The sequence below is a fragment of the Prenolepis imparis genome, unplaced genomic scaffold (genome assembly GCF_030444845.1).
Source record: "Prenolepis imparis isolate NDT839.2.m4 unplaced genomic scaffold, iyPreImpa1.0 SCAF_1, whole genome shotgun sequence".
In the NCBI taxonomy this organism is placed as follows: Eukaryota; Metazoa; Arthropoda; class Insecta; order Hymenoptera; family Formicidae; genus Prenolepis; species Prenolepis imparis.
Genome location: NW_028141159.1, coordinates 21,246,571 through 21,266,217, shown reverse-complemented (window position 1 = coordinate 21,266,217; position 19,647 = coordinate 21,246,571). Strand labels below are relative to the sequence as shown.

General features: G+C 31.5%; 3 protein-coding genes across 3 annotated transcripts; 1 reads left to right on the top strand and 2 right to left on the bottom strand.

The window, feature by feature from the left end:
* Positions 1–205: 205 nt before the first annotated feature.
* On the bottom strand, positions 206–2,615 carry LOC145943403 (uncharacterized). Its single transcript, XM_083050924.1, has 4 exons — positions 1,503–2,615; positions 902–1,256; positions 419–652; positions 206–325 (listed from the first exon to the last, which is right to left on the bottom strand). The coding sequence occupies exons 1-4, from the start codon at positions 1,751–1,753 to the stop codon at positions 206–208; spliced, it is 960 nt and encodes a 319-aa protein (XP_082907050.1). The 5' UTR covers positions 1,754–2,615.
* A 3,634-nt stretch (positions 2,616–6,249) lies between these two features.
* On the bottom strand, positions 6,250–15,305 carry Etf-qo (electron transfer flavoprotein-ubiquinone oxidoreductase). The gene is made up of 8 exons (XM_083037548.1): positions 15,156–15,305; positions 14,177–14,284; positions 13,738–14,086; positions 13,343–13,649; positions 13,004–13,245; positions 12,527–12,921; positions 12,195–12,416; positions 6,250–7,090 (listed from the first exon to the last, which is right to left on the bottom strand). The coding sequence occupies exons 1-8, from the start codon at positions 15,184–15,186 to the stop codon at positions 6,927–6,929; spliced, it is 1,818 nt and encodes a 605-aa protein (XP_082893674.1). The 5' UTR covers positions 15,187–15,305; the 3' UTR covers positions 6,250–6,926.
* Positions 15,306–15,792: 487 nt separating this feature from the next.
* Positions 15,793–18,776, top strand: Rab27 (RAS oncogene family member Rab27). The gene is made up of 5 exons (XM_083037481.1): positions 15,793–16,050; positions 16,331–16,401; positions 16,825–16,939; positions 17,865–17,977; positions 18,122–18,776. The coding sequence occupies exons 1-5, from the start codon at positions 15,907–15,909 to the stop codon at positions 18,306–18,308; spliced, it is 630 nt and encodes a 209-aa protein (XP_082893607.1). The 5' UTR covers positions 15,793–15,906; the 3' UTR covers positions 18,309–18,776.
* Positions 18,777–19,647: the final 871 nt, after the last annotated feature.

Below are 19,647 nucleotides of genomic sequence, written 5' to 3'. Positions count from 1 at the left end.
GATCGATTTGCTCTGTAAAAAAAGAAGACTGTATCGTTAATGAAGAGTATTTAAACAAATCATTATATATGTATTTCGTAAAAGAGAAAATCAGCCCTTTTTAAGATTAATTATCATTTGAAAGATTCGAGTATGATTATATAATTTTTTGCAAAATAATAATTATTCTTTTATATATCACTAATATTAATGAGATAAAAGCTTATTAAATCTTATTGCTAAGATATTCTCCAGCGAAACAAAAAATGAAAGCTTCCAAAGTGATAGCGATATAAAAAAAGAAGGACTTCAACAGCAAGGCGTATCCTTGATCGCTTACGATAGACTAAAATATCAAAGAGATCGGAGACATTGTTATTACCAGACTTATGCATACAAATCGTATCATTAATGCGAAATATTCATAAACGAGACTCACTGTCACGATCGCAAACGCTATACAACAAATGACAAGTGTATTCGTAAGAAATTGCAACAGTGCAATGTAAGAGAAGAGCTTCTCAATGTTATCCGAGAACGCAATAAGATCTTGATGCTTACGAATGACTGCGCTTATTGTTGCGTCTTTGCACGACTTGTACTCGCGTTTTCCTGAAAATAGCTCGAACAATCCTCGACACACAATATCTATCTGGCCACTTACATGCAGTATCTAAAACCGAGGTAATACTGCGTCATAAAAGCAAATGGAGCTTCGCGGATCTTACGATTTAGAGAGACGATTTAGCAAATCTTTGTTATACATTCGAAACATATATGATTGCTAATACAAGTCTTGATTTTTTACATCAATTTTTAGGTAAATTTATAAAAAAAAACATAAGACTAATCGTATATGCTATTAAACAATGTTATTATAAATATAAAAAAAAGAGCATTTGTAAGAGAATAAAAATCTTACCAATGTTATGATCAGTGCATCCAGCATCCCAATTATCGAGGCGTTGCTTAGCAGCTGAACAAATTGAACAAACATAACGATTTCATACATAGGAGAGAATTCGTGAACAAAAGGGAATTTCATCTTAAGAAGGAGCTGATGCTCCTTTTCACCGGATTCAGCATTGGTATCAATATTGTTAAGTTCTATTATTACAGAGCTGTAGACTACGACGGCCATGGAATATACGCCGATGATCAACATCGAGCATCGATGAGAGAGATTCGCTTTACTCATCATGATACGCATGTTAAGAGCGATGGAGTCGCAATTGCGCCAATCCCGCAACATCGATGTTAAAATATCGTTAAATAATCTGAAAAGATTGTCCTCAACACAAACTGATAAAATTAGACATTCATCTAACTATAAATTATGAAAAAAAAATTGTAGAGCTCTGCGCGAATATCCATCATCGATGAGGTAACTAGTTTCTGAAAAAATTCTTTCGTCGATCTTTTATCGATAAAATAAGCCAAAAAATCGTCATGTACGATCAACAATTTAATAGAACACATCTTCAGTCTGTATATCGAATAATATATGTAACGAAATAGCTTACCTCTGATTCAGCCAAAGGATAATCAGCTTCAAACAAAGCAAGCTGTAAGGCAGCGTGGTGCTCACGCTGTCCACCAGATCCGGGAAATTATTAGTTTCGATGCAGGCGACGATGTATCTGAACTGAAATGTTTGCGCGAGACCTAAAGAGATCGCCCAACAAATCCGATATAACATGGAGCGCGGGGAACCTGGCCAAATCCCGATGACTCGCAGCCCGAATTCGACCGCGGGGCTCACGGTGGAGTCCATTTTACGTTAACTTCCGATTAACGAGACAATGACTCCTCTCCGGTACGTTTGACAATAAGCTCCCTTTTAATGCCGCCCTTAATGGTGGTCGTCCAAAAGTTACCACGTTGTTACTAGTTTGATACAAGGGAAATCTCACCCGCCCGCCACGTAACGCCGAGTAATCCTTATACTCGGGATTCCGGAGGGATCGTTGCCCAAGCACGAGTCTTCCCGAGGTGGTCGGAAATTATTCATCGCACTATACAAGTGTGGTATATCATAAGAGGAAACTACAACCGTATGATTTCAGACTTCTTGTCGACGAAAAAGAATAGATGTCGAAGTAATAAGTTTTTTACGCTTCACATGTCGGGTGAAGGGCGCAATGTAATTTGCTTTAAAAATGCAGGGCGGTAAGCTTGCTCTTTTGTTACTGAATTACGATCGAAAGCAAGACGGAGGACTTCGCGAAGAAGGGACTCGAATGGTTCTCCACACGAACAATGACGCAGTATTCCTTCGGCGCGACCAGCGTCAAGATGTGAGAAAAGAAATTTGCAGAGTGCATAATAAATAAATTTATTATAAACCGAGATTTCTCGGTTGTTTTCGATTTGTTTAATAATATGAAGAATACTATGTGTGGGTGCAGAGTGCAGATTTTTTCTTATACTTACAATTCGTGTTCTTCTTGATATCTAGTGTTGTATGTGCAGCGTTAAAAAAACAATTTATTACTACATAATATACATACACGTACATAAAATAGCTTATTTACTACGTCAGAGTGTTGATTGTTGTAATTAACACACACACACACACACACACAGTGTTCTCCATATCATTGAACAAATAAATTTGCTATGAACCGAAATTTTGGTTTCTTTGTTTTTTTATCAATTAACAGATTTATCTTATCTTTATCCTGAAAATAAAATAAACAGCGGAAAAAATGAATAAAATCAAGTACAGAACAGTATCTTTTTACGCAATTTTTAAATAATTATATACAATTATTTATATTGTTACTGATTAATGTCAAAATAATTATTGCAGTGTAATAAGTGAATTTTAAACAGCAATCTGTATACAATTATTACAATTTTAAATATCATTACAATTTTTAATATGTGACATATAACACATCGACACATTTAATAAAATAGAATATCGCTAAAAGCGATGATTCAAAATTGTCCTGACAGCTACGATGTACCAGCGATCTAAAAATCTATCAATTAAAATATCTGGCAATCAAAATATATTATAATACAAAATTATTTTAACACAAAATTCGATAAAATGTATCAAAAGTATCACGTGTCATATTGAAAATTACATAATTATGTGACAAAAGACCACAAAATAATATATAAAATAAGTAAAATGGAGTAATCGCGTAAAATTAAGGTCTTTTCTTTCAAGAAGAAATTTATAGGAATTAATTTACTAACAATGCGAGAATTTCCAATAGAAAATGAACAGTTATTCTGAATTGCAGAAGAAATTGCATGACAATTTCGTAAAACAATGCATTTGGACAATTGCATTTTAATAATAATTGTCGTCTTTCTTTGACTGTTCAGAATGTGCTTTCCTCAGCTCAAACATATTATATATTCGTCCCATAGAAAAGCAAACACATCGAATACACATCGATGATGCATTTTGAAAGTCGATTGCTCATTGTCATCATCTATGTCTTTGAATAAATCCTCATGCAAAGGATGCACCCTTATTCTAATCTTCCGTCAATGTCGCAAAAAAATATTGCAACTGATATTCAAATCAAATTATATGACATATATATCTATAAATTCTTAATTTATAAAATAAATGCGATATAAAAGTTTTACAAATATATATTCTTGAAAGAATCTTGAGATTTAATTCCCTGTTAGCGCAAAAAGCGCATCTAATTTATCATGTAAAGTGATCAAGATATTAAATTTTACGATCAAAAGAATTAGTCATTTAATAAGACAAGATTTAAATTAATTCTCAAATTAGATAAAAATTCATATTTTTTTTATTTTACAATTTCCCGCCCGTCAAAGAATGTTCAACTTTAAAATGTTCGTTAAACAATAAACTAAAAAATTCCAGGAAGTCCGGCAACTCTTGGGAACCGCTGTAAATGAAGAGATACTGAATTGCACGGTAACTAGTAAATCATCCAAAAAAGATGCGTTGCAGGAATTTGTACGAAGAATCCATCCAAATGCCGATCAGCCGCAAAGTGAATTCCATCGAACCGTCGATGGTGCTCGTATGTAAGTATCGTTCTCTCTGTCTGCGCTTCTCGACAATTGATTGATCCCGACAATTGTTACAGCCAACCGCACGTACGTGAAACCGATGTATTTCGCAGTTTTATCACGTCTTTTCCTTTGAAGAGGGTTTCTTTGGACCTTTCTTGATTGAGCGCGTCTGACCATAAGTCATGTATACTACTGATGTCAGATAAAATCGTACGCTCATCTACTATAAAAATGTTCCATGAAGGACTAATCGATCCCAAATGCAGAGAAGCAGTGAATAAAATGTTTGCAATTGCCAGATCGAAGATCATCGTACGAAACGTACTTAAATTGTACAACGATTCTTGGGAAAAGGGAATGTGGAGATAAAAGACCGACTGATCGTGCGTATTTTATCAAATTTTACGTCGTTCGTGATACGATCGCGAGACATGGGCTTTCAAAAATGCACTATTATTTATTAAATCATTCTTTCTTTTTCTCTCTCTTTCTCTCTCTGTGAACTTGACAAATCAATATATAGCCATCTATAGATTATGAAATATAATAATGAGTCGTTCAATTTGTCATCTATTATGCATTTGCATAACGTTCGAGCAATATTTTCGTAAACCGTGTAATTTAAAAACAGATTAATATTTTACATCAATTTTAAAATTGGAAATTAATTAAACTAAACGTGAATTTTAAACATGACACTGTTCATACCTATTCATATATTTCTATGCGTATGTAAAAAAGAAATATAATCGCCTCGGAAAGAAATATAACTTTTTCGAAATTATTCTCTCAGTTTCGATGTAAAATAGCTTCGCAACGAGTGAATAAATATTGTTGTGCTTGCGAATGAATTCACGTCTACGAGAATTTTCCAGCACCTCCGGTCGGCTTTCACGATGCGACAATTTTACAACTGCGCGTGCAGAACGAGAGAGAGCTTCCCTTATCCCTCCGCTCCTATAAAGTTACATCAGGTAATAAATTTTGTCCGTATCAGCTGTAGAGTGGATGCGCTACTTCCCTCCGACGAGCGCAGATGTAAGATTCGCGTATTTCATATAAATGTATACATCACTGCCGTTTTGAAGAGAAATGTATCGCGTGATACAATTCCTTCGGAAGAGCGCGATGATAAACGTCATCCTCCCTCCTAACTTTCTGCGAGTGCAAAAATAAGAGAAACACGAGAAACACGACGCAAGAATGTAATGCACCGCGAAAATTGCATGTTACGGGAATTTGCTCTCTGCGAAAACCGACCTACGAGTTCGAAAAATTCTCAATGAAAAATTGCAACAATATTTGCATTTTTTGTAAATAAAAATGGATTATATCGCGCGCTCTCTCTATATATCGTTAATTTATTTTTCGCGAATTTATATTCACGTAAGAAAAATCGCGAAGATAGGATATATCTCGATTTATATTCGCTCGTTGCATTTTGCATCATAATCGTTCTTATAAATCATCCTTGCAGTTAAGTTATTGCAAACTGTTAGACGTTGTTCGGTCATCATCCGTGGTCTCACAGGAAATCATAATACCAGTAGATAGAAAATGTTGCGAACACATATACGAAATAATGCGCGCTGTAAAAATTTACGCGCGCTTTGGGAACGCGAATTCCAGTAGAACAGCAAGATTGAACAATATTGGGTCAACTTCGATATATCGACTCTAAATAAAATTGCGTTTCAACGATAAACCCCTCAATTTGAAGAAAACTTACAATTAGTATAAACATTAATATTTTTTTAAACGTGTCAAAATAAATATTTTTAAATCATATACTATTTTATGTGTAGAAAAATTTAATTTTATTTCAGAGCGTGATTTTTTTTATCTATCTTTGTTAGTAGAGAACACACATCTTACTTTTACAATTTCGCGTTATAGAGTTTTCTGATTTTTACTTAATGAGTTATAGAACTTTGACGATTGAATGGAAAAAAATTGATTTGAAGATGTATAAAATGCCAAATTTAACTCTTTGTTATATGAAAATTATTAATAATCTTTTAATTTCAATCAGGGTCGATTCAAAATAACAATATTTTTGCGGTAAAAAATTTTTAAGGAGTTTTCTAGATTTCCAAGAAAATGTCAGATTTTCGAAATATATTTTTTTATTAGATTTTTATAAGTGTAGTTATGGAAGAAAAGCTTGTGTGAATTTAAATTATTATTTACAAAGCGGATAAGAATAAGATAAAAATTATATCCCATGACACACACACACACACATACAACAAATTGGAATTGTAAATATATATATATTTCTTGTATAAAAATATACTAATATACAAAGTGTACAAGATTCTTTCTAAACAATGATTATATAAAAAAATAAAAACAATAGAGCACTGTTATAAAAATTTCTCTTTACGCCTGAGAAACACTTTATTTCTCCTATACTTTCAATATAAAAGTGCATTGCAAAGATGTCGAAAAAGAACACGTAGATTTCCCATCAAATTAACCTATCACATGATCACCGATTCAATAAACATTATCCCAGCAAGTGATAAATTTTGTAAACTGTTCGGCAATGGACAAAAAATTTTATATATATGTACAGTTACGAAATTGACATGTGTACACGATAAAAAAGATAGATTGTCCGTCTCTTTATCGAATTGATCTCGTAATCGTATTAATTCGTTCTATTAAAATCAGAAATAATAACATTATTTGTGCAATATATATTCAATAATTATACCATTGTAACGCACGAAATCCAACAGAAAACATTACGTTGCTCGTAATCATTGAAAACACCCAATTATCTATATTCGCAAAGGCGAAAACATAATTACGATGCCATCGTATAGCTACGCTTTATCGAAAAGGATATAAAGCCGATATTGAGCAATAAAATAATTATCGAACATTGCACATACGAACGCGTTTAATGTATCAATCGACCGAATTTACATGCCGTTGTAAGCAGGTCCTCCGCCACCTTCGGGCACGACCCAATTGATGTTCTGGCTCGGATCTTTGATGTCGCAAGTCTTACAGTGAATGCAATTCTGCGCATTGATCTGTAATCTCTCCCCATCTCCGCTTTCTAACGGAACGAATTCGTAAACACCTGAAAGCAGATTACACACACACGTGTTTTGGACTTAATTGACATGTCCCGAACATCTTCCAATTCTCGAACGACTGCACCGGAGGATCGAGACATATATATGCATACATGCGTCCGGAAGTCACCGACAAACATGCCAAACAACTAATTTACTATCGAATGTAATAATGCGATTAATGAACTCATGCTACTCCATTTATTTATTTTCATGCGTTACTGTTGTACGAAAATGTTGAAAATCTCGCGATATAAAGAAGAATTTATTCAGCAGATACGTATATCCTCGACGTTACGGAGTGTGAGATTTACACCGCGAAGGTCACACCGTGCCCTCGGCCAGACAGTCGATAACCCGGTCCCCACCATCTTCCAGACGGCGCAGCTATCCTGTAGGAAAGCTCCCAGACGAGCTTCTCGCCAATGCCCCGGGTCCGTGAAGGGGAAACAGGAAGACGCAACTCCGGAGACGGAAAGGATAGACGAGAAGATGAAGAAGGAATACATCGTAAAAATCAAGAGTGGGTATTTGAGAAACAATGATGCGAGGGTAGACGCATAAATTTGTCTGCTTCGAAAGCAACACGATGTACAGGATGTCCAAGTAAGACATAAATGACAGAGTTTAAATGAAAAAGAATGTCGAGATACAGCGAAACTGTAGCTCGATAGATTTCGAGTCGTACAAATTTCAATAAGTCGAAATTTCGAGGATTTAATTAGATAACAACCGTAGGTTGTCAGCAGTCATGGGTAACAAAATTCTATTCGATAAAAATTTTATCATGAAATTTAAAGTTTTAATTAAAAAATTTCAAGACATTTAATTTAAAAAAAATTACAAGTTATAAAAAAATTAATATATTAGATTCATTAAAAAAATATAGTAAAATTATATTATTATTAATATAACAAAATTTAATTTGACTGCCTTATTTATAGATAAAAACATGCTAATGTAATTTTTCGCAGCAACAACAATCCTCGCGTTTCTTATTATGCATCTCTAATTCAACCCATTGTGTTGTGAATGTACTGGCTCTGAATTTCTCTATTACAGTAGCAAGAACTCGACAACTTTCCGCAACTGTATACTTATACATTATCATTAAATTTAATTACCTTATACACATGGAGCACCTTATGATAGTTGCCGTATATATATGACGCAGAAATAATTCTGCTGCTGAACTAAATTCATTTTCTTTTCAGATTTAATAAAAGCGAAGAGATATCAAACAAAATTTTCACATTTAGCAACAAATTCGAATATTTTATGATTTAGCTTTCCTATACATGTATGTAATTCTTATATATGTATGTAATATGAGAAATTACATCCATCATTATCACTATAGCACCAATTTTAAAAGATTAATGACAAACTCTATGAGCAACTCGACCCGTACGAAAAAAAAACTACAAGAATATGAAAAAATTACTGGTATAACAATAATTCTTCAATAATATATTATTATAGAACTATTATTATACCAGTAGTTTTTTCGTATTCTTGTAGTTTTTTTTCGTACGGGGAAACACCTTTCATTATTAATGATATACATTTCAGGATCATGATAGAAATTGTCAAGAAACAGAGAGAGAAAGGATAAATCGGCGGCAAGGTTGTTGGCCGGAGCTACAGGGCGCTGTTCGATTTTGGGGATTGAGCTTGGTCCGGGGTTGTCTAGCCATGCGGGGGTTGTCCGGGTGGCTCAGGTTCAAGGACACAACGGTCGATAAACCCCCGACAAGACTGGAAAAAGAGGGGAGGGAGACGGTGGTTCGAGGGCGGAAGAGGAAGGAATTGGTGGATTGCCTGCAGACTGCGGAAATTTATCGCGGATAAAATTGATCACTTCGTAATATTCTTAAAATGCCGAATAATTTTGCATAAAACAGATTTTCGCGAAAAGCGAATTTATATTAGTATATTTAGCAACTATTTAAATATTTGATGAAATCGTATATATACGTAAGAAGTAAAAAAATTGAGAGCTAAATGTATTAATTACAAAATATAATAAATATGCTGTTTATCCCAGCAAATTTTATTAATAGATCCTGGATAATGGATTTCGAATCAACTTTTTTTTCATGAAGACATAACATATCTCTGTCGGAGAAAAATGCAATAAAATTACTTTAAAATATTACCTAACAATTTTTTATGTCTATTAAATATTAAAAAATAAAATCCTTTTCTAAAAAAAAATGTTATTGACATTGTGCGTTATATTCATAGCATCAAGCAGCTGTTCTCGCATCGCGAGGGTTAGCAGTTTGACAATTTGTCCAAAATAAAATTAAATAAAATAATATTTTGTTTTAAATAATATGTTATAATACTTTAAACTCGATTAATATTTTTGACAACTATCAGCTGATTTCTGTCAAAAAAAATTAATCGCGGATAAAGTATTTTATAAATTATAACATATTATATTACTTACAAAATATTATTACTTTAATTATAATAATAATGTAATAAATAATATGTTATAATACTTTAAACTCGATTAATATTTTTGACAGAAATCAGCTGATAACTGTCAAAAATATTAATCGAATTTAAAATATTAAAACATATTATTTAAAACATATTTTATTTTATTTTATTTTGAACAAACTGTTAAACTGCTAATCTTCGCGATGACAGCCTCTCTCGATGCTATGAATATAACGTACAACGCAAATCGAGACAGTTAATTAACAACGCGAAAAAGAAGCAACAAAGGGAGATTTTCTAGAACAATACAAGTGCGCGCTACGCGTGCACCATTCCTCGATTTTATGTTAAAAAGAATGATACAGAAATCAGCTGATAACTGTCAAAAAATATTAATCGAGTTTAAAATACTATAACATTTTATTTAAAACATATTATTATTTTAATTTTTATAACATAATATTATTTTAAAATTTAATTAGCAAATTAACGCTTTAATCAGCTTATTTCTGTCAAAAATATTAATAAAGTGTTAATTTACTAATTAAATTTTAAAATAGTAATATGTTATAAAATGTAAAATAGTAATATGTTGTAAATAATGTTATAATGCTTTATCTGCGAGTAATATTTTTTTACAGAAATCAGCTGATAACTGTCGAAAATTTTAATCGAGTTTATAAAGAATTATAATATATTATTTAAAACATATTATTATTTTAAATTTTATAACATATTATTATTTTAAAAATGAGCAAATTATCGCTTTAATCAACTGATGTATATCAAAATATATTAATAAAGCGTTAATTTGCTACTTAAATTTTAAAATAATATGTTAAAAATATTAAAATAATTAACAAATTAACACCTTACTAATATTTTTTGACAGAAATTAGTTGATTAAAAAGTTAATTTGCTAATTAATTTTTAAAATAATATGTTATAAGAATTAAAATAATAATGTTTTAAATAATATGTCATAATCCTTTAAATTCGATTAATATTTTTGACAGTTATCACAGCTGTGAGAGATTTCTGTCAAAAAATATTAATCGCAGATGAGACATTATAACATATTATTTACGACATTATTACTATTTTACATTTTATAACATATATATTATTATTTGAAAATTTAATTAACAATTAACAACTTATTAATATTTTTCTATAGAAATCATCTGATTAAAACGTTAATTTGTTAATTAAATTTTAAAATTAAAATATGTTATAAAAATTAATATAATAATATTATAAATAATATATTATAATACTTTAAACTCGATTAATATTTTTTGACAGTTATCAGCTGTCAAAAAAATATTATTCGAGTTTAAAGTATTATAACATATTATTTATAACATTATTATTTTAATTTTTATAACATATTTTTATTTTAATTAGAAAATTAACGTTTTTTATCAGCTGATTTCTGTCAAAAAAATATTATTCGAGTTTAAAGTATTGTAACATATTATTTATAACATTATTATTTTAATTTTTATAACTTATTTTTATTTTAATTAGAAAATGTTTTTTTATCAGCTGATTTCTGTCAAAAAATATTAATCAAGTTTAAATTTTATATAAAAATATAATTCTTTTTTATACAAAATTGAGGAATGACGCGCGCGTAGCACGCGCTTGTATTGTTCTAGTAAAATATATAAAAGTAATTGAATCCATGTAAAATTACGCGGAACAAACTTCGCAATGCAACAACTCTTTTTTTTTCGTCATCAACGTTGAATGTTTCTGTTTATACTAATAACCTAATTAAGCTTCTTAAATATTCTTGATTAAGAATTGATTTCAATATACTAATAAGCGCTTTTAGCATTCATGCGGAATAAATATTTATGTTGTACTAAATACATTTAATTCAAATCATGCACAACCTAATAAGAAGAGATAACCGTGAAACAAATTTATATTTAGTAATTAATAAATTATTAATGTAATTATTAGTTGCTATCTTGTGATAATATAAAAATTTTTTAAAACTGTTTTCTCAATTAATAATATATTTTTTTCATAAAATTGTAATGCTGCAAAGTTAGCAGCGTTTGAATACCTTAGTATTCAAGAGAAAATTAAATAAATATGCTCTTAAATTAATGAAAAACTCATTAAAAATAAATGTTAAATAAATAGAGTAGTGAGACAAATATAAACATGATATTTTTCTATTATATATCCATTTTTTAAATAAATACTCTTTCGCGAAATAAACTCGCTGAATGTATCCGCACGAGAAAACACAACTTTTATCACTAAAGTTTATTCAACCAGCGAAATAGCTTATTTTATTATTGTTTTAATATTTATTTTGTTATTGTTTTTATTTTGTAAAAGCTTTCTTAACTAGATTTGACTTTTTTTGATTAAATTCGTAAACGTAATTCATATAAACTCGTTATGCAAGAATATAATAAATTTAAAAATATCTATAAAGTTTATTAATTTAATCATTCGTATTAAAATAATGCGTCAGAAGATTTAAAAAATGCATTTAAAATGCTAAATGCATCTAATACATTCAGCAGTGCATAATTCATAAACGATGTTAATAGCAACATTGCATTCTACTGATATATTTATTAAAAATTGATATCTATATTTAAAATTATATAATTATGTAATAAATTGACTTACCAGCAGGACAAAATCGACCTTCCGGACCAGCAAATTTAGCTAGATTCCTTTTCACTGGAATGGTATCATCCGTCAATGTTAAATGGGCTGGTTGATCAGCTTCATGATTCGTACCGGTTAGAGCCACTGATGACAGAAGATCAAAAGACACTTTATTATCCGGTTTAGGATATTCTATAGGCGTCGATTCAGCTGCAGATTTCAACTTTTTATAATCAGGTCCTGTGAACATAATAAATAAAAAACATATTTTAAAATATCATTTTAAATTCGGCATTTACGATATTTTACAAGGAATATTTTTAAATATCTTTGTAGAAATTTCTGCTTACCTCCATGAGAAAAAGTCCACGGTTCTCTTCCGCCCACTAACATGGAAAATCCTGAATACATCAAGCCACCGTAAAGTCCAAGAGAAGAGTGGAAGCTGGGTCTCATGTTTCTTACGGTTTTCAGTTCCTTATAAATCCAACTACTTTTTATTTTATCTGTATATGTTTTTGGTTCTAAGCCTTTCGTCGGTGAGGTATTATTTTCCGCATCTATAATCGCTTCAACAACGCTTTCCGCAGCCAACATGCCACTTTTCATAGCATTATGCGTTCCTTTAATTTTGGGTACATTTAGAAAACCTGCTGTACATCCAATAAGGCAACCACCAGGAAATTGAAGTTTAGGAATAGATTGGAATCCACCCTCTACTAACGCTCTAGCGCCATAAGCTATTCTGAAATTAAGAAAAACAAGTATAAGAGCATAAAATGATACATGTAGTAATCAAAATAAATTTCTTATTACAAATAACTAACCTTTTTCCTCCTTCGAATGTTGGTCTAATGCTAGGATGTTGTTTAAATCTTTGAAACTCTTTGAATGGAGATAGATAGGGATTGGTATAATCCAATCCTACAACAAAGCCTACAGCAACTAAAGGTGTTTCTTCATTCAGATGATATAAAAATGATCCGCCATATGTATTTCTATTAAGTGGCCAGCCAACTGTATGTTCAACTGCTCCAGGTTTATGTTTGCTTGGCTCTATCTCCCAAACCTACCAAATATATGTTTTATTTTATAATATATATTTTTGAATTTTACAATTTTTCAAATTTTGAGACATAATAATTATATTAATTTATAATAATTACCTCTTTTAATCCAATGCCATATGTCTGTGGCTCACAATCTTTCCTGAGATTCAATTTCTTCGATAACTGTTTTGTCAAATGACCGTGACAGCCTTCTGCAAATATGGTACATTTTGCATGAAGTTCCATGCCCCGTTCAAATGTATCTTTGGGAGAGCCATCTTTAGCAATACCAACATCATTCGTGGCCACTCCTTTGACAGATCCATCCTCATGATATAAAACTTCTGACCCAGCATAACCAGGATATATTTCGACACCAGCGGCTTCTGCTTGTTCGCCAAGCCATGCCACAACGTGCCCTAATCTGTATACAGATACATAAATTTTTCCAATTAAAATATATTCATCACTTATTAATCGCTTTCTTTATAATTATAATAAATTTTATTTACCTTACTATATAATTTCCATGATTATACATTGGCATTCCTTTAAAAATAGGTATAGATATTCTTTTCTTTTCCGTAAGAAATGCAAATTTGTCTTCCGTAACAGGAGTATTTAATGGTGCACCTAATTCTTTCCAATTTGGAAAGAGCTCGTTCAGAGCAACTGGATCCAAACAGGCACCACTAAGAATATGTTCACCGATTGTAGATGCTTTTTCAACAAGAGTAATTCTGAGTTCCTTGCCATGCTTCTCTGCCAGTCTACGAGCCTGAATAGCTGCCGATAATCCACCTGGACCGCCACCAACAATTAGAATGTCGGTTTCGTCCACAAATCTCTCCATATTTACATCTAGCAAATAAAGAACATATATTTTCTCTCTCTTTCATTCTTAATATTATCTACATTATTCTTAGAAGTAAAAATAAGAAAAATATATACCTTTCCATCTTGAATCTGTCTCCCTAGGCACTACTGAGTAATGAGTCGTGATTAGAGGATATTTGGCATCCGAATAAGCTCTCTGGAAAATCCTTTGTAGCCTCTGTACTGTGAAAAAGCAATCAAAATTAAACTAAACGTATCAAGTATGTTATTTTAAATTAAAGTGTTAATAATAAATACATATTTACGTATTTATATTTGACAATTGCGAAATAGTTCATTGTGTAAAAAGAAGATATGTATTTATTATATTGAAGATATGAATAAAGCAGAAAAGTGTATAATATATTCGACTTTTTATTTCAAAATTATTCGAAATTTCTTCGTTAGATCCGTACATTTGCGCAGCCATATATCGATATATCGATCATATGAACCTCGTGAAGTTTCGTACTTTTGCAAACAACGTTTTTCTATTTGTTTTACGCAATAATAATCTGATTATGTATGAATCGTCTTTTGTTATTTCAAATATTTATTGGCAAAAAATCTAAAAGTTGGATCTATATTTATTTGTTTCGACGCGCGCGAAATCTATTGCATTTATTTTTACACTCTTTCTTTTAACATAAAACCAAAAAATAAAATTGCTCTACAAAAGAAAAGGAATGAAATAAGTGTAGTAAAGTGCGTAGACGGTAGAATTAAAAGAAATATAATACGAGGGCAAAGTACATCCGTGTTTATACTGTTCACCTAATAATAAAATAAAAATAAATAATAAAAGTGTTTACGTGCGATTGCACAATATATATGCAACGTAATCTTCTTAAACAATACATTATATATAACGTATCATATTCAATTATTATATGTTTCACTAGGATGTTTCTACAGTCGTTATCGAGTAAATAAATAATCGCTCTTTTACTCCAGAACGAACCCTAACCAAAAACAGCTGACGTTACCGAACACTGAATATATGTATAAAGTTTATGCGTGGCTAAAAGAATTTCGTTGAAACATCTACACTTACTAGTTCCAGACACGTTGAATACGAAAGCCATGATCGCGCACAAGTGCCGATCAGCGTTAATCAGCGACACAATTAACAAAAAAAAAACAAAAAATACACGACACTTGTCACTTATCTCCGCGCAAGTAGCCTTTTAAACGTACTCGAAGCGTCATCTGTGCGAAGTGAGCCGACAACAATGCGCTACAGTCGCTCGGTACGGTCGTTCGATATCTCGATACCTCTCGATACTTGGAGAGAATCGCAAGATTCGATAGATGAAATTTTCCATTTGGCAGTCCTGCAACTGCCGGCGCCATTTTTTGTCGCGATTCGCGTTACGTTGTTACGTTGATTCGATACGCCTCGTACGTATATATACGCATTTATAAACATCGAATATTCGCGAGTTGCGAATCGAGCACGAGTTCGCGGAAAGCGCGATTGTCAAATGACGATCGAACGGCCTCGCCGATTCTGATCCAGCGGTGTTTCGCGCTTAGGAGAAGGTGGGAGGGAGAGGAGAACGCGGATCTTTCGAAAGTGGCACACGTAGGCAACAGGTGTCCAATGCCGTTAAATGCCGCACGCGATTGACAGCTCGTGACAGCTGACGACACAGGCGTTCGCGACGACGAGAAACGGGAGTGCGCGATAATTTATTCGCTCCGCTGAAACAATTGTTTATCTCTCCCGCCGACAGCAAGTCAGATCGAGCTCTCTCTCTCTCTCTCTCTCTCTTCGTTGGAGCACTCACGAGATTCTTCCCGAGATGAATTACGATTACTTGGTGAAGTTCCTGGCGCTCGGAAACTCCGGCGTCGGGAAAACGAGCTTCCTTTATCAGTATACCGATGCTACTTTTCATTCTCGATTCGTATCTACTGTTGGGATTGATTTTAAGGAAAAACGAGTGGTAAGAAAATATATTTTTTATGTATAATATGTAAATTCATGTGATAACATTGTACGAAGCTGCGTATGTTTGTGTGTGTGTGTACTTTTGAATAAACTTGCATATTAGAAATAACATTGCGATAACAGACTTTGAGTGATTAACGCTGTAAAGTTAAGTGAGAGCGTTAAGTGTCAGACATGTGCCATGCGTACATTAGATGGAGCAATGATAAATGATATAAGAATTGTGTATTCTTTACTGTGACATTCTGTTTGATAAAAGCCATTTATTGTTACAGATATATCAAACAGCGAATGGCAGAAGTCAGCGAGTGCATTTGCAGCTCTGGGACACAGCTGGCCAGGAACGGTAAGTACTTGTAGTTAGAACATGTAGTAGTATTAGACATTGATCGCTAATCTAAATATGCATTTGTTGCACTCTGACAAATTGTCATTAAATTTTAACAAATATGAAACTCGTGTATTTATGTCATATTTATAATTATTCAATTATTTATGACAAAGATAATATAAACATGATACTATGCTGCAATTATATTTTATATTAATAATATTGAAATGATAATCTAATTACATTACTGCGAAAGCTTACATATGCCAAAGCGCATGTTGCAAAGATCTGAAAGATTCGAATATATATCGAATATATGATATATAAGCATTATTGATATTCTAATTAATATGTAGGATGCATTCTGCATGCACGCAGAGGTTTAATACTTCCAATCTAATATTCCACACAAGTAGTTTAACATTGTTAATATCCCAGGTTTAGAAGTCTAACCACAGCCTTTTACCGGGATTCCATGGGTTTTCTTCTAATCTTTGACCTGACCAATGAGTTGTCGTTTCTTGAAGTTAGAAACTGGCTGGAACAGCTTAGGGTACTCATTATTTATTATTGTAAATATTTACAAGATTTGGAGAGTTCAGCTTACTTAACCAAACGATTCTTTGAATCAATTCTTTGTTTGAGTTGATTCTATTTTTTTTTTTAATTGCTGTGTCTAACATTTTAATATTTGTGCTGATGCGATGCATGAATATAATAACTTTAATTATATTGTTGTTTGATATATGGTATATGTTCTGGAAAATGAAGCATGCGAATGATTGGGAGGGTGGATTATTGCGGAATGTACATGGCTTTAAACAAATGGCACAAGCTATCTGAACTGTTTAAAAAGGAGCATTTTGTATTTAATAAAATGCTTGCTTGGATTGCACTAAAATTTTTGAATCGGCATAATACCAATGTCCAATACATGTAATTGGAGAAACTAAGTGGCACTATTTTTTGCATCAATTAACATATTTAATGTAGATAAATACAGAAACATGAAAATATACAAAGATATAAAACTATATAAATATTTTTACATTAATATGAATATTGAGAAAAATCTGTTAAATACATTTAAGCATTCTTGCAAAAGAAATGCTATTTCTTCCATATATTATTTATGGTATTTTTAATTTTTTATGTAATAACAAGTTATAAAAATTAAGAATCTGCAAATTTTTCAACTTGTTTTAATTACATATTAATCGATACTATTGCTTGCCATTTCTCAAGCTATCATTTGATTGAAAAATTAGTGAATATTTAACGAAGAAAGCAACATAAGAAATTTAATTATTAGACGAAGAAATTCATTTTTTTAAAACGGTATGTATGCCTAAGTTTCAAAATTGGATAATGCAATTGTAAATTTAATTTGCATGAAATGCTTTTGTCTAGCACGCTTGTCTCGAGATTTTTTACGTTTATTGAATTAACATGATATTTTTATGTATAAATGCGCTCAGACCCACGCATATTGTGATGAACCAGACATAATTCTCTGTGGCAACAAATCCGATCTTGAGGACAAACGCGTCGTCAGCGAATACAAAGCACGAGATCTTGCTCAAAGGCACGGGTAAGTCAAATTAGAAATAGTAAAACGCGTGTAACGTCACATTAAAAAGAATTATAGATACATGTTTTTTCTAGTTTTACTATATATATCGCACAATATATTTTTTAAATATATTTGCTCAAGTGAAAATATTCTCTTTTGCAGCTTGGTTTATTTGGAGACGAGTGCCGCGACCGGCCAGAATGTCGAGCGCGCCGTGGAAATATTATTAGACCGCGTAATGCGCAGAATGGAGGCTACAGTGGACAAGTCGTTGTTACCGCATCAAAAAGTTTTAAGATGCCACGAACGCGATGCCACTCCACCGCCTAGTAGTTCCTGCTATTGCTGACAGTGCCGGTATATGTAGTTATCCAAAACTACTATGCCAAAAATCAAAGAAAAGAGCACATATTATGAAACTGGCACTTTACATTTGTAAAACAAATGTAAATTTTATTATAAACTTTTTCAGTTAACATGTTCGTTGCGAGACATCAGAATATAATTCCACATTAATTACTTTTATATATGTCACATTTATAACAGAAATCTTAATTGATATAAATCTGAAAAATTGTGAAAATTGGGCGAAAAAGTTGATTAAATTGAAAATAAAAATTAAATGAGATGGTTGAAGAAAAACTTATAAAAATATAATAAAATATTGTTTAATTAATAATATTTTGATTGACAGTAATAGAAGTTTCAGTATTATGTGAATCTCATTATGAATAAATAAATATGCTATATGCTCTGATTTTGAGTTTAATATTTTAAAAAACTTTTATTATAGAAACCATTTTTATTAAATATTTTTTCTGCAATGAAAGAAAAAATTTAATTATTAGCAATTTTTTTAATATAGTTTTTTTTTTTTTTTTTTGCAAAAATTGTGATTCTGCAATATATATATATATATATAAATGTTTTAATAATGACAATGCAACAAACATGTTAAGAAGCTTTACGATAAATATATTTCTACAAAATAGCTGTCTAGCATATTTCAAACAGGAGACCATACATATGAACATTGAAGATTTCTTGTTATTCTATATACATATATACTAAATGTCTTCCATCATCGTTTATTATCAAATGAAAGCATTTCTTGAATTCAGCAAACCTGCCAATGAACTCGATTACTATATTTATACAATAATGTTGAACCATGTCTTCTACGGACATTGTTTTTTCGAGACCTCTTTAACACGTTTACCCTGTCCTATAAAATTCTTTTTATACCATTGTCGTCTTCCATTGTTGCTTGTTCTCGAGTGATGACGTTCATCGAATTTGAACGTTATTATTTAACTAAGAGTACCTTTTATCACCCTACAATAATACTGACCTTTTCTATCACTATTATTATCACAAGCACAAGGTGTTCAATAAGTCAATCTTTTCTTACTTGCCAAAAGTGTGATAATGACCGATGTCGCAAGAGAAGTTTTGGAAATTAAGGTGATTCACTTTTGACTATGTGTAACGTATTTTTGATGATGTTATTATAATCAATCAGAGTCGATATATTTAATCATAAATGAATAATATATATTATATGCGAAATATATCGAAATATCTTATAATGCGCGTATATCGTATATAAAACGCGTATGCGCGTAAACTAATTTCTTGTGATATTTATATCATACATTGAATGAAACTATAAATGATTGTATTGTGAT